The 14666-nt window shown below is 46.2% G+C and overlaps 1 protein-coding gene across 1 annotated transcript in view; it reads left to right on the forward strand.

Moving 5' to 3' along the window:
- Positions 1-14115, forward strand: part of Trip13 (thyroid hormone receptor interactor 13) — a 40287-nt gene extending 26172 nt beyond the window's left edge. The window contains exon 13 of the mRNA XM_060380354.1: positions 13969-14115. Coding sequence (XP_060236337.1) covers positions 13969-14049 — 81 coding nt within the window. The 3' untranslated portion in view covers positions 14050-14115. The remainder of the gene's footprint in view (positions 1-13968) is intronic.
- Positions 14116-14666: the final 551 nt, after the last annotated feature.

Below are 14666 nucleotides of genomic sequence, written 5' to 3' on the forward strand. Positions count from 1 at the left end.
TAGATACTGGTGCCTTTTCAGTTCCTTCAGGTTCTTCTTTGCCTCTATGCCTTCACTGATATTCACGCATCTTAACCCTGGTGGCCTTTCTAGGTTAACTCCTCAACTAAGACAGCAGTCCAGCTGCTGAACTGCTCCTTCTTGCCCTCAGGACCCAAGACTGCCTATAACGTAGGCCCAATAGAGTGTTCAGGGTGATTGCTTCTACCTGGCAAGACAAGGAAATTTTCTGAATATGACTCAGGGTAAATACCTATACTAATGGGCAGATACTTAATGACTGTAGGTTAACTGGTGTGAATTATAGGGGTAACCTGTGCAAATGCAGATAATACATGGAGAGACTTAGCATTTCTGGTGTGTGTGGCTGTGACCTCATCCCTGTGTTGTTGCATGCAAGTTGCCCCTCCATTTCCCATTCTAGCCAGCCTTTATGATGTACCCTACTCCTGTAGACAGGACCCCACAACCTGAGATAATGAATGGGGCATGAAGGCACAAAGGTCAGGAAAGAGTGAAGGAAGGTACACCATGCTCATACTTCATGATTTAGAGTGTGCAAGAACCATCTTCAAACTACTAAGATATTCAGCATCCAAGTGTCCAGGTAAAAAGATGTGATCTGGGAATTGAGTTACAAAGAAGGAGGTTAAGATGTGACTGTATAGAGTGGAGGGAACCCAGACAGAAAACCAAGGACGAGATAAGGAGGCACAAATAGGGAAGAGCCCCTCTGGAAAGATGGTGTCTGACAGTCTCAGTCTGACCAGCAGAGGGCAATATCATCCTGCAAATCCAGAATGGACCAGGGAGGAGGGTCTATTGCCCCTAGAGTTTTTCTCAGCCCAGCCATCAACTACAACCCTTTCCTCCTTCTGGTCCTGTATGTTCAGTACAAGGATGTGTATGAACATCTATATGGATTGTATAACTTTTCCTGAGAGATACACACCAACATCTTTTAACCTCAGATAGGGCAATGATGATAGACCAAAGAAATTATTTCATCTAAATACAGCTTTGGAAATCTGTTTTGGGGGATAACTTACAGAAAAATTGTGTCTTAGACAGCTGCATCACTGTTAAAAGCCACACTCCATCATGGCTGGCAGTTTATGAAACTGTTATAACTGGAGTTTTTTGAGCAGCTTGCCGGCAGCTCCACTGCAGATTCTCCCCCACTAGCAGTTGCTTGTGTAAACTGAGTAATTAATCTGAGAATCTTGTATGTTGCCTGAGCATCCTGCTTGTGAATTTCTATTTGGAAGAAATAGCTATAGAACAGCAGAGGACCCTGCCAACGGGTAGGGGAAAAAACGGTAGACAGGGTAGCTTACAGCTACCTGGATCCCACACTGGAGAGAGCCTGAGCTTCTTGCAGGCTGTTGCAGGTCCTGCTTGATGGGCATAATCTTTCAAGTTCAGAAGTGACTTCCTGAGTCTGGGGTGGAAGACTTGTGATGGAGCTAGTGTGGACTTGACAGCCAGAAGCCTGACCTAGGAGGGATCTCTGAAAGGTTACGGCCCACAGTTTTCTCCACATGATGAGCTTGGCTCTGAGAACGTTCCACAGGCAGTGCATCACTCTGTAGACTCCACACAGAATTTGGTGACCCATCAAAATGAGAAAGGGACCTGCCTCTGAGGAGCCTGTAATGGTCAGTAGAGAAAGGTACGTAGATCTGGAAACACCTGTGGAGCCCCCTGCTTGTCAATAACCTTCTTTTCCCATCCTTAATGGAATGGATAGTCAAGTGGCCTTAGGAGTCTGCTGACTCAGGGAACAGCATAAGAGCTCTCTGAGAAAGATGTAGTTGAACATGGTCACCATTCAGCCAGATAAGACTTGACCTGCAAATCAGGGGCCACAAATCCCAGGGCATAGTAGTGTAGGACTGGGTCACTCTACCTCTTTTCTGCAGGGGTCAGATGGTGAGTTGGAAATAGCCCACACTCTAAGCTGAAAGCAAGATCACCTTCCTGCCTCTCACACCCCTTGTGTGCTTGATGTACCATCCTAGCAGACCAGTTCTAGACTTCCCACTTGGACTGTCGTACTAGAATGGCAGCATTACAGCGTTAGGTGACTTTATCCCAATTGTATACTTAGGCCAGGGATGCCCCTCAAGACCATCTAGTCCTGAAATCTTCCATGGCCATTGTTAGCTGTTTCACAGCTCTGCCCTGTTGGAGGGCCCTGCTGCTGATGGTTGCAGCTTCAATGATCGGACAGTTCTCTGAGCTCAGCACAAAATGGAGGACTCCCTTTCCCTAGTGGGGCTTCCTACTCTTTGCCTAACCTCTGACACAACTTCCTGCAGAATGCTTTCTGACCCCTGGCCATATAATTAGATAGTGCACCCCTGCATAGTTGATAGGACCATCCTGTTTCATGCAAATGAAGTACACTGTGAGCACCAAACAGAATACCTCCTAGCTGCTTCCCTTTTCATATATATTTTTCTCAGCCCTGGAGTAAAGTTAATCTGCCTCCCTGCAGCTGGTCCTGGAAGTCCATCATTCCTTCCTGCCTTCCCCCTCTTCCTGCCCTTGTGAGATGTTGGCCCCAAGGGAAGAGGAGACCCACACTGCCCCTGGCCATGCTGACCTGCTGGGATATGCTGGTGTCCACAGGTCTCAGCCAGGAGATCCTCACTCTTTCATGGGAGTCCAATGGATCCTTGTGGAGTTGTGCTGTGATTAGCCCTATTACTTGTGTTAGGGATGGGATGCTTTAATAGCCTCTGTAAAAGGAACGTTTATTCACCTGTTTCAGTTGTTGTCTCTGAGGATTATTGCCTCTGTCTGCTAACCTGTGCCTAGACCTGGAAGCTTCTACCCTCCATATCATTTAACCTTCAGCCTCTGAGACTTATTGCTTGATAAGCTCACCCTTTCTTGTTCTTACTGAGTTCTGGGCTGCCTGGTTTAACTCAAGTGTTGGTTCAAACTCCTCTCCCAACTATCTTATTCGATCTTATTTTCTCTTGGCCTCTGAGTTGTTCTGCTTGACCTCAAACTAACTCAAGCAATCTGCTCTAATCTCCTGGCTTCTCATCTCTGGCTCATTTGGTCTTCACCTGAGTTCTCTCTCTCTCTCTCTCTCTCTGTCTCTGTCTCTCTTTCTCTTTCTTTCTGCAACCTGTCTCTCTATTACTATCCCTGTGAAAGTACCTCTTTTCCTCTACATTGCTCATTAAGTAGTTTCCATTTCCTCTCTTCTCATGAGAGTTGGGTATATCCTATTCTGTCAAATCTTTCTCTGATTTGTCACCTTTTCTGCTACTCAGTTAGACATTACTTCAAGCATGAGTGTTTCCTTCTACAAACTAACTTCACCTTCTTTGTTTGGGATTAAAGGTACTATCACACCTGGACTAAGCTTTTCTTTACCTGAAACTTGCTCTATACCAGGCTGGCTTTGAACTTAGATCTGCTTGCCTCTGTCTCCTGGATTAAAGGCATGTCTGTATTGCAGTTGGATCACGAAGACCTAGAAGGCCTTTGGATGTGATCTCTTGCCAGAGCAGCCATGACCTGAATAAAAATTTCTCTGCAAGCCTCAGAGGGTCTGTACAAACCTGAGAGTTCTTGGGTTCAATAAGATCTGAGTATGCTGTTTCTTAGAGAGAAACTCAGTCATCTTGGTCTTCTTGATAGGTGGCTCTTGTGTCCACAGACTCCCTTGGCCACAGACTCCCCCAGCCCTTCACCCTCATGGTCTCTTGTGAAACATCCTCAACATTTCTTCAAGTTTAGTTACAACCAATCCCTTCATAATAAGCACATGCTTTTGACCAATACGTTCCAAGCCTAGGCTTGCTCATCTTCCCTCTCCTCCTCTCTCCCTCCGTCCCCCACTCTTACTCTCTTGTTCTTGATCTCTCTCTTGCTCTTACTCTCGCTTTGCCTACAGATCCTAATGTAGCTGTCAGCTACTGCTCCAGCACTTTTCTACATACAACCAAGCTTCTCACTGTATGCAAGCTTCCAGTTAATTGATTTCCTTCTCAGAGTTACCTTGGTTATGGTGTCTCTTCACAGCAATAGAACAGTGACTAAGACACCTACAATAGACAGATTCAACTTGTCTGGCAGACTGTTGAGCCCTAACTATTTGCTTGTCTCTACCTCCCCAATGTGCACAGGACTACGTCAAGCAGTGCCTCTATCTGTCTACCTTGCTTCCAAAGCATGAGGGTTTTGCATCAGTGGAACCCCAATGCCTCATTTAAAAAAAAATTACTAAACTTGCATAATTTCTTCTGGTTAATCTGTCTTATGCAGAACCCTGAGGTTTATTATTATTTTTTTATTATTATTTTATGTGTATGTGTGATAGTCAATGTGTGTGTGTGTGTGTGTGTGTGTGTGTGTGTGTGTGTGTGTGTGTGCGTGTGCGTGCGTGCTCATGCCTGCTGCCAGCAAAGGGCAGAGAAGGTGTCAGGTTGTCAGGAACAGTTACAGTTGTCTTAGTTACAGTTTCATTGCTGTGAGGAGACGTCATGACCAAGGCAAGCCTTCTAAATGAAAACATTAATTGGGTTTAATCACAGTTTCAGAGGTTTAGTCTGTTATTAGTATGGTGAGAAGCATGGCAGTGTGTAGGCAGACTTGGTGCTGGAGAAGCTGGAGACAGCAGGAGACGGGAATTCCATGCTGGCTGGAGCTTTGGCATAGGAGCCTGCCCCCACAGTGACACACTTTCTCCAATAAGACCACACCTACTCCAACTAGGCCACACCTCCTAATAGTGCCATTCTCTATGGGCCAAGCATAAGTTATAGGGGCCAAACATATTCAAACCACAGTTGTGAGATACATTATAGGCACTGGGAACTAAAAGTGGGTCTTCTGCAAGAACAGAAGTACTTTTTTTAATCATTAATTTATTTATTTAATTTACATCCTGACTGTAGCCCCCTCCCTCCTCTCCTCCCAGTTCCACCTTCCCACCTTCTTCCCCTTCCCTCCTCCCCTTCTCCTCAGAAAGGGGGACCCCCAACAACAACAACCCCCACCATTCCCCAGCCCATCAAGTCTCATCAGGACTAAGCGCATCCTTTCTACTGAGGCCAGACATGGCAGCCCAGATAGAGGAAAGTGATTCAAAAGAAGGCAGCAGAGTCCATGTCAAAGACAGCGCCCACTCCAATTGCTAGGCGACCCTCATGAAGACCAAGCTGCCCATGAGCTACATATGTGTAGGGAGCCTAGGTCCAGTGCATGCATGCTCTTTGGCTGGTGGTTCAGTCTCTGAGCCCCCATGGGCCTAAGTTAGTTTACTCTGTACATCTCATTGTGGAGTTTTTGTGCCCTCTGGGTCCTTCTTTCCCCCAACTCTTCCACAAGACTCCCTGAGCTCTGCCTAATGTTTGTCTGTGGGTCTCAGCATGTTTTGACCCGATTCTGGTTGGAGCCTCTCAGAGAGCAGTTATGTTAGGCTTCTGTCTGTAAGCATAGCAGAGTATCATTAATAGTGTCAGGGGTTGGCTCTCTCCCATGGGGTAGGTCTCAAGTTGGGCTAGTCATAGGTTGGCCATGCCCACAATCTCTGCTCCATCTTTATCCCTGCACACCTCGTAGGCAGAGTACCTTTTGGGTGGAAGGTTTTGTGGTTAGGTTGATGTCTCCGTCCTCTCCTGGAAGACCTGCCTGGCTATAGGAAGTGGCAACTTCAGTCTCCATACCCCAAGATGATAGAATCATAGCTAGAGTCAACCCCATAACTTCCCAGGAGCCTACCCCATTAAAGGTTTGCAGCTTGTCCCAGAGATGCCTCCCACTTTGGTTTCTCTTCTCTCTCCCAGCCTCCTCACCTCTCATCCTGTTCTCCCCACCCTTGTGCCCCTCCCCCAACCCCCCACCTAGTTCTCTCTCTTCCTTTTCTTCTGATGTCTATTCTATTTCTCCTGAGATTCAAGTACCTTCTTTTGGCCCCTCCTTGTCACTTTGCTTCTTTGGGTCTGTGGATTGTAGTATGGTTATTCCTGTACCACATGGCTAATATTTACTTATAACCGAATACATACCATGTGTGTATTGGGTTTGGGTTACCTCACTCAGCATATTTTCTAGTTCCATCCATTTGCCTGCAAATTTTATGATTTCCTCATTTTTAATAGCTGATTAGCATTCCAGAGGAAGTACTTGAAGAGAGGGAATGGGGGTGGGGGGGGTGCTAAGGGAAATGAGGGTGAAAACCAGATGTGGAGAGCCAGCTGTTGGATATAGGGTTGGTGAGACAGCCTATCACTGGAGCACAGGGAGCCTTATGAAAGAGTGGGGGTGGAAGAATAGAAGGACCCAGAGGGGTCAGGAGCTCCACAAGAAGACCAAAATGGCCGACTAACCTGGGCCCTAGGTGAGGCTTGTGGAAACTGAGGCAACATCCAAGGACCAAGTATGTGCTCAACTAGGCCCCCTGCACATATGTACCCAATTGGTATCTTGGTCTTCATGTGAGTTCTCTGGTAAGGAGAGCCGGGGCTGTCTCTGCCAAGGACTCTGTTGCATGTTTTTCCATCATTTCCCTCTGGCAGGGCTGCCTTGCCAGGCCACTGAGGAGTCTTGGTGCAACTTGATGTGCTGGGATGGGGGCTGGGGAGGCTCCCCTTTTCTGAGGAGTAGGGGAGGATGGATGGGGGAGGGAGGATGGAGGGTGGGGCTGGGAGGAGAGGAGGGAGGGAGTTACGATTAGGATGTAAAGTGAATGAATGAATGATCTTTTAAAATAGAAATAAAAGTTTGGTATGCCAGTGTCCTTACCCTTCCTTATCGGTTGCTTGCATCCCACTCAGGAGCGCAGAATTTACACCAGCTGCTCAGGGACATCCCTATCTCTTGAGGACCTTGTCCAGTCCTCACAGCTGAGCCATTAAGAGGCCAGAACAAATGCCTACGGTTGAGATTCCACCGTGAATTGTGAAGGAGCTTACCAAAGCCCAGGGAAGGTCCACTGTCTATCATATTTCTCAAGTAAAAGGAGTTTCTGTATTTGGGAACCATTGCTAGGTAGAAGGGTGCTTGTCTTGTCTTTCTCTTAGCTTCAGGGACCAGTAGGTCTCTAGCTTCTCGGAGGCACAAAGCACTTTATTCATTTCACTTATTTTTGCCTTTATTTGTTTGTTTGTTTTGAGACAAGAGCTTGCTGTGTAGCTGTGACTGCCTTGAAACTCGCTATGTAGCCTAGACTGGCCTTAAATTCAGTTATCCTCCTGCCTCTACCTCCTGAGTACTGAGATTACAGGCCTGCACCATTGCCCCTTGCTTCTTGCTCCCATTCCTGGTGGCCAGGTGTTCCCCAATGACACATATTGCCTTCCTCTCTCTGGCCTTCCTTCCTCTAGTGGCTACATATCTGGGCTCTGATGACTCCACATTCTCTTCATTCCCAGAACTCACCGAGGACAGCTTAGTGTGCAGATTAGAGTCAGATCCTTTGTTCAGCCTTTCCTGGGGTGTGACCACAGAACCTGGGTTTCAGGCACCTCCGTAGCCCTGACACTCACATCCCTAGGATTGGATAGATACAAACCTCTTGTGGTTCTCTGCTGACCCTGACCAGAAAACTCTGGTCAGAAAACTCTGTAGGAGTCCCATCAGCCACCCAGAGGAGATGGCAGACTCAGCTGATACATCCCATGGTGGGCGCAGCAGGTGCCACCAATGACTTTGAGGTATCCTGTCAGCTGGTGATACTCTTCATGGCCAGCTGTGATGTGCTCTGCATGTGGGCAGCAGACCTAACTTCAGTTCCAATATGCTGTTCCCACCCCTTCCTCCTGGCTGCTTCATGTATTCCTTCATTCTGCCAACACAAGCACTCATTTACCAGGGAGCCAGAGTGGCGGCTGGCTTCTTGTGGGACAGAAACTGCCCAAAGTTGGTTTAGCTGCTAATGAGTCCTTCTAATATGTTATTTTATGTTGATTTGTTAGGTTTTTTTAATGTGTTAAAACCAGCAACCTCCACTGAAATATCTTAAATTTTTATTCTGCTTATAGGCACCTATGAACTACATAATTCATGTCCATATGCTTAGAACAATAGTTCTCAACCTCAAAGAAGCCACAACCCTTTGGGGAGTAGAAGGACCCTTTCACAGAGGTCACATATCAGAGATTCTGCAATATCAGATATTTACATTATGATTCATAACAATAGCAAGATTACAGTTCTGAAGTAGCAACAAAATAATTGTATTAAAGGAATTGTATTTAAGGGTTGCAGCATAGGAAGGTTGAAAACCAGTGGCTTGGAAGAAGCTTTGCCTGGGACACTGGCTAATGTCAGTGGTGTCTAGAAATGATGTTTACTCTAAAACTATTTAGAACTCATGAGTGTGAACTTCGCATGTCTAAGAGGAAATGTCACTAGCACATGCACCTGCACATGCACTTACCTAAAGACACAGTCTCAGGTGGCTTGAGACTTGAGTTTACGGGGAATGACCAGGACACACACACAAGTTTATTCATTAGAGTCCTGAAGCATAGGAACCTTCATAAGAAATAGAGCCAGTTAGTGGACCACCCATGTGCCAAATTAGATCAGTAGGAGATCTTAAAGGATAACAGAATGACATGGTCCTTGTTGATTAAAAAATAAATTCTTGCCTCTGGTTTAGGCATTTCCTCCCATGTAATTTCACCTCCTACTTCTTAGAATGGGACCATCAGAAAGTGATGCTATTGCTCACTCCTGCCATTTCTGCTTACCATTGTCCACATCCAGAGCAGCACTTTTTGAGGTGCATTGTCTTAGCTCCTTCACATTGTGTTGTGAAAGGAGATAGAAGGCTGCCTGATCCACACTTCAGGAGAGGCTTCTCCCCAGCATTAAAACAGCAAGCCATTGTCAAGCACTTCTATACCAAGTGGGCTTAAGTCTTGAAGGCAGGATGTGGACTTCAGGAACTAGCTCTTTTCCTGGGTAGAAAAACATCAGCAAAGCACATGGTTCAATCCTCCCTTTTAAAGCAGATCACTCATATTGATACAAAACACAGCTTTTACATGAAAAGGAATAAGAGTTCATTTTTGAGCGAAGCAAGAGTAACCATGACCCAAGAACATCAATTCAAATTGCCCTCTGTCCCCCCCCCCAAAAAAAATCACGTGTACCACCAATTTTACCAACTTTTTATGCTTACAGAATTTTTTAAAGCTGTAAATCAAGGTCTTTTTCAAATCCATTGGTTGAAACATCAGGTTGGACAGGTTAGCAAAGGAAGTCTCATCTGTAGGTCTCACATGTTATCTGATCACATTCTTAGCTTTCAGCAGTGATGACATTGGTAGAAGCTAGTGACTTGTTAAGATACTACATTTCAAAAGATTTTACTTGATAGTCACAAGGATATTATATCAGACACAGTAGTGGACAATGAGGGGCTATAAAGAATGCCCAGTGTAATTTTTCTCTAGATCAGTGGTTCTCAGCATCCAAATACAGTTCTTCATGTGTGGTGACCCCAACCATAAAATTGTTTTTGTTGCTACTTTATCATTGTAACTTTGCCACTGTTGTGAATCATAATGTAAATATCTGATATGCAGGATATCTGATATGCAACCCCCATGAAAGGGTCCTTTGACCCCAAGGGAGTAGCAACCCACAGGTTGAGAACCACTACTCTAGAGATCTTCAACATTCCAGCTTTTCCACAATCACAAAATTCTAAATTAGCCAGTTATTCTTATACCGTATTGGAAGTAGGTCTGACTTTTTCTGGAAGCTTCAGGTCACGCTCAGTTTGGAGATAGGCCGTATTCCATTAAGAGGGTCTTTTCCATGGGGGGCTTTTAAAGTCTCTCTGGGAGGGCAGCTGAGTGCAGTAAGGGACAATGACCTGCCAGTTAGCTCCATCTGTTTTCTTTTTGATGGACTTGGCATAGACCAGAGTCCCTTGGGCCTCATGTATCTGGGTTTGTGGTGAGGTATTGGGTGTGAGATAGTACCACCACAGCACTCACTCTGGTCCTGTGTCCTGAGTCTGTAGTGTGTTTCAGCCACCTTTCCTCTCTTCAGAGGTGTAAGGGTAGCTGAACTATCAGAATGTGAGTCACATGCCTACACTGCTGCACACTTCGAGCATTTGCACATGGCATCTGCATAGGAATGGGGATCAGCCAGGCTGATAGGGCCTTGTCTGCATGTATTCAACCTTGTTGTCTATGTCCCAGGCAGAGATAAGAATCAAAAGTGAAGATCAGACGACAACAGGCCAATGGTTACCATCTACCCTTCCTTCTAAGCTGCTCTTGCTGGCTGCTCCACTTCTGGCTACAATGTGTTGCCAGTGAGGAACAGGGCTCAGGTTACTCTTGACTTTGGTTGACCAGAACTCAGGTTTTTCTATGCCCACCAAAGTCAGAGCCCCCTGAAAGCCAACAGAAAGCCAATTCCTAGACCTAGTGTTTATTCAGAGTAAGACTGTTTTTTGCTGAGAGAAATGCTTTTTTGTATTTCACTTTTGTAGAACAACTCCCAAGTGTTCTGGCCAGTTTTTGCTTGGCTCAAATTTTAGAGTGAAAATGAAGCACCACCTATTACTGAACTTGGCCTAGCAGATGGAGAAATTGAATGTGCCACAGCCTGCAAAGGGAGGCAGGACTTCTGACAAGAAACAAGCCACCAATGACAGGGCGGCCTCCTTTCTCTCTAATGCTTTGTCTTTGTATATTTTCACTTCTTCTCCCTCCAGAGAGGAAATGCACATTGTCTACATGAAAGAAGAGAATTTAATTTCTGGGATCTCAACTCCCAGACAACCAATAACAAGCTATCAGTTTTAAATGATCAAAAGCCTTGATCTTACAGTTGTAGATGACTACCAGTCAGACCCTTCATCCCCTCTTTGTGGGAACTGGAATTGATGCCTGTTGCCAGCACTCTGTGCGTTAGTCCTCAGGGTCCTCAGGAAGCTAGGTGTTGCCATGCACAAGTCCAGACACTGCCCAGACAGACGGTGTAGGGAATCACTCACAGCACCCAACAGCACTGCACCTGACAGAAGAACGCTGCTCTGGCCCTCCAAAGCCTGCCTGACTCCTTTCCCGCCCCTGAGGAAAATAATGACAGGAAAGTGGCTGATCTCTGAGCTCACGGGTGACCTGAGGAAGGTACTTCAGGAAGTGTGTAGTGCAGCACATCAGGCCGCCTGGATGGGTTGTGGTAGCACTCAAACTGGTCCCAGTGTTCCCTGCATACACTCGGGCCATAGACTCCATCCTACCAGTGACAGTGAAAACAGCTACAGCATCACATTGAGAGGGGCAGTAGTACAGAGGAGGAGCCATTCCAGGGCTAGCATGGGGCTTGGGGACAAAGCCACTCACACTAATGCCCCCAGGACTCAGAACTTCAAGCAAAGATGCAAAAGGCGACTGCCCCACTCAGTACCAACACCGCCAATGCCTGTTTGCTGAGGATTTTGAGCACCTGGAAAACTATCTTGTCTCAGGGCAGAAGTATCCAGAATCTCTTCTGGAGGCTTTGTGCTTGCCACAGATATCAGGGATGGCCTGCAGCAGACTGGGGTTCTTCCTTCTGGTACAGCTAGGCAGTAGGGGCTTACCCCAAGTACCATCATGTTGGGAACACCTCATGTTTTGCCTTCCTGATGACCCTTTCTGCTATCATGTTGGGACCTCTCTTTCTCCAGTATATGTGAAAGTCACATATTCATCCTTGTTCTTCTGTTGCCCTAGCTTTGGGTTCACACTTGAAACTGTTTCCTATCAGCTTCTCAGTCTTTACATGACCAGCATTCTTCACATGGGGTTTCTTTATGTCCATGAGGCTCATGTCCCAGGGTGCCTTTGTATATGAGCTGTTGTAGTAGCTTGTATAAAGTTCGTGATGAAGATGGGTCTACTCACCTGGCTCTGCTCTCCACCTACATTCCTCTAGTAGTGTGCTCTTTCCTCCTGGACCTTGATCTCTAAAGCTTTCTTACAGTGGTTGTAGTGAGGACCTTTACTAGTCTTCTCAGTGATCCTTATATCTAGTCAATCTAGTTTCGCTTTTATCCTGAAAACTTGCTAGGTACTAGTTTTTCTGTATCCCATTTTTTACTTATTTTTCTCTGCTCCTGGGCCCGATGTGTATGTGACCATTAGCTTGGACTTTAGTCCCAAGGTTCCAGCCAGCCCCTTTTCATGACACTTGTATGACATATGTAACTCATGGTATAGTCTTCTTTTCTTCCTTTAGGGATTTTTCACATTATACACTTTACTAACTCAAAAGGAAGTTATATATCCTGCCTGCTCTGTAGGAGCTTCTCTGAAGTATAACAAACTCAATATCCTAATGTCTAAATGTCCTGTCTACCATTCCTCTGGAGTGCTGGTCTGGTGGCCCCACCAGACATTATGCTCTCACTTGTACCCATTTGTTAGTTTGATTCACCACCTTGTGTATTTTCCTCCCTCCTCTCCCAGCATGCCTCACATAGGTTCTCTGTCAACAGCGCCCTCCCAGTTCTTCCCACATGGTGGCTCTTGTATTAGCCCCACTGCCTGTCTGTATTAGAATATCTTTATGTTGTCCTCCTTAGAGTGTGTTTGCTGCCTGCTGCCTACTTGTGTCTCCTCCCTTAAGTCACCTGCCCCAAGGCCAAGCCATGTCTCCATCTAGGTGGAGTCCTTCTCATCTGTCTTGGGAGGATTCTTCTGTTGGGCCAAGGAGCTACAGCCTCAGTCCACTTTGGGAGCCTCTGGGCTGTCAGCCTCCCTCTTCTTTCTGATGGCTCTGGTCCTGAATGTCACTGTCACCCTACTTTTCCCTGGTGCTCTGGGCTTCATTCCAGATGGTTTCTTCATGACTTCCTGCAAGTCTCAAGTTCTTGTCTTGTGTCTAACATAATACTGAATGTCTCACTGACTTAGGTTTCAGTTATTGCTTAATTTCCTGGTTTTGATTTTCAGGTTCTGCTTGCTTTTAACTGCTCTTGAGTCTCCTTTACATGTCTGAAAGCACATGATGCCCATTTATTTTTCCCCTCACACACTGATGGACTCTGCTTCCTGTGTTAACAAACTGTACCCGGACTGCTGTTTCTAAGGACTTCCACTGCAGGCTACTAAGTTTTTTTAATCTCCTTTTCTGGAAGGCCTTGCAAGGAGGCATGTGGTACCCTACACAGTGGACTGACATTTTACTTCTTTTGGGAGCTTGAGAACAATGCTAGATTTTAACCACATTAAAACAAACGCTTAGCCCTTGTCCATCAGATTCCCAGGAAGGTGACTGCAAGGCTGCAAGCTCACTAGGACCATAAACTTGTTATGAGTTCCGTGGGAGATGCTCTTCTCATGCTCATTCTCTCTAATCCTTGGATTTGCCACTCTCTGGCTAATCCTGAGTTCTTCCACTGTGACCACCTTTTTTTGGATGCATCTTGTATTAGCCTGAGTCTCTAGAAAATGAATATCGCTGTTTGCATCACTGAGATGGCAAACTTCCCTGGAATAAGACAGGCTCTGGTCTGACTTTAGTTTCTTATGGGGATGGGGATGCAGAAGACATCCTTCCTCACTGATGGGCAATGCTCTAGGAATATGCTATACAAGCCATCCAGCATACTGTGGCTTTAGGCTATTTCTCTGCTTCCTGTGTCTGTAGATGTTTTCTAAGTCTTAAGTTCACATTCTGAGGACCTTCTGTAGCTGCCTCTCCAAGCTGACAGCTAGCCATGTCATTTTTCTCATAGAGGCAGTGCTCCTGGGTCTGTCACAGTCCATAGTGTGAAGTGGGAAAGGGCCAGTTCAGACACTCATATTGTTGTGAGAGGCCACTGCTTGATAGATGGGGTACAGGGAGGGGGCTCCAGGGGCTCCCTGGACAGAGGGGGATACTACTCTCAAATTCCTGATTAGGAGAGATCTTCAGAATGACTCATGGTGGGCCATGTACAGGCTTCTTCCACAAATCTCATTTGTCTGTTCTTTTCTCCTCTAGATTTCTTCTAGCTCTTTTCCCATTGTGGCAAACATCAGCCTTCTGGGTATGAGAGCTTGTAGAGAACAAGTGAAATCCTGAGTAAATGTGTGTTGTTGACAAGGATATGTCTATGTCAAGGACTCTAATGTTTCAGACCCTGGGAGTGGCAGAGTCTTCCCCAGGTGAGCCTTGTGTGTATGTGGGGGGGGGGGGGAGTAGAATGTTACAGACCCCTGGGAGTGGCGGAACCTTCCCCAGGTGAGCCTTGTGTGTATGTGGGGGGTGGGGGGAGTAGAATGTTACAGACCCCTGGGAGTGGCGGAACCTTCCCCAGGTGAGCCTTGTGTGTATGTGGAGGGGGGGGGGGAGTAGAATGTTACAGACCCCTGGGAGTGGCGGAACCTTCCCCAGGTGAGCCTTGTGTGTATGTGGGGGCTGGGGGGGAGAGGAGTGGAGATGGCAAAGCCTTCTTCTGACCCAAGTTCAAATGTTGACAATATGTGCAGAAAATGTCCACTATAGTCACCCCCTAAAGACTATGCCCCTACAGAGACTGCTCCTACAAAAATTAGCTAACCCTGCCTCCATGTTCAACTGGATATAATAAATATGCTGAATTTCTAAGCTGCTGCGGTTTCTCCATTTGAGCCCAAAACACCCCATCCTGGCATTTCTGTATGTGTGTGTATCTATCCTTCATTTCCTGGGTACTCTGA

Source organism: Meriones unguiculatus, chromosome 3 (assembly GCF_030254825.1).
Source record: "Meriones unguiculatus strain TT.TT164.6M chromosome 3, Bangor_MerUng_6.1, whole genome shotgun sequence".
Lineage (NCBI taxonomy): Eukaryota > Metazoa > Chordata > Mammalia > Rodentia > Muridae > Meriones > Meriones unguiculatus.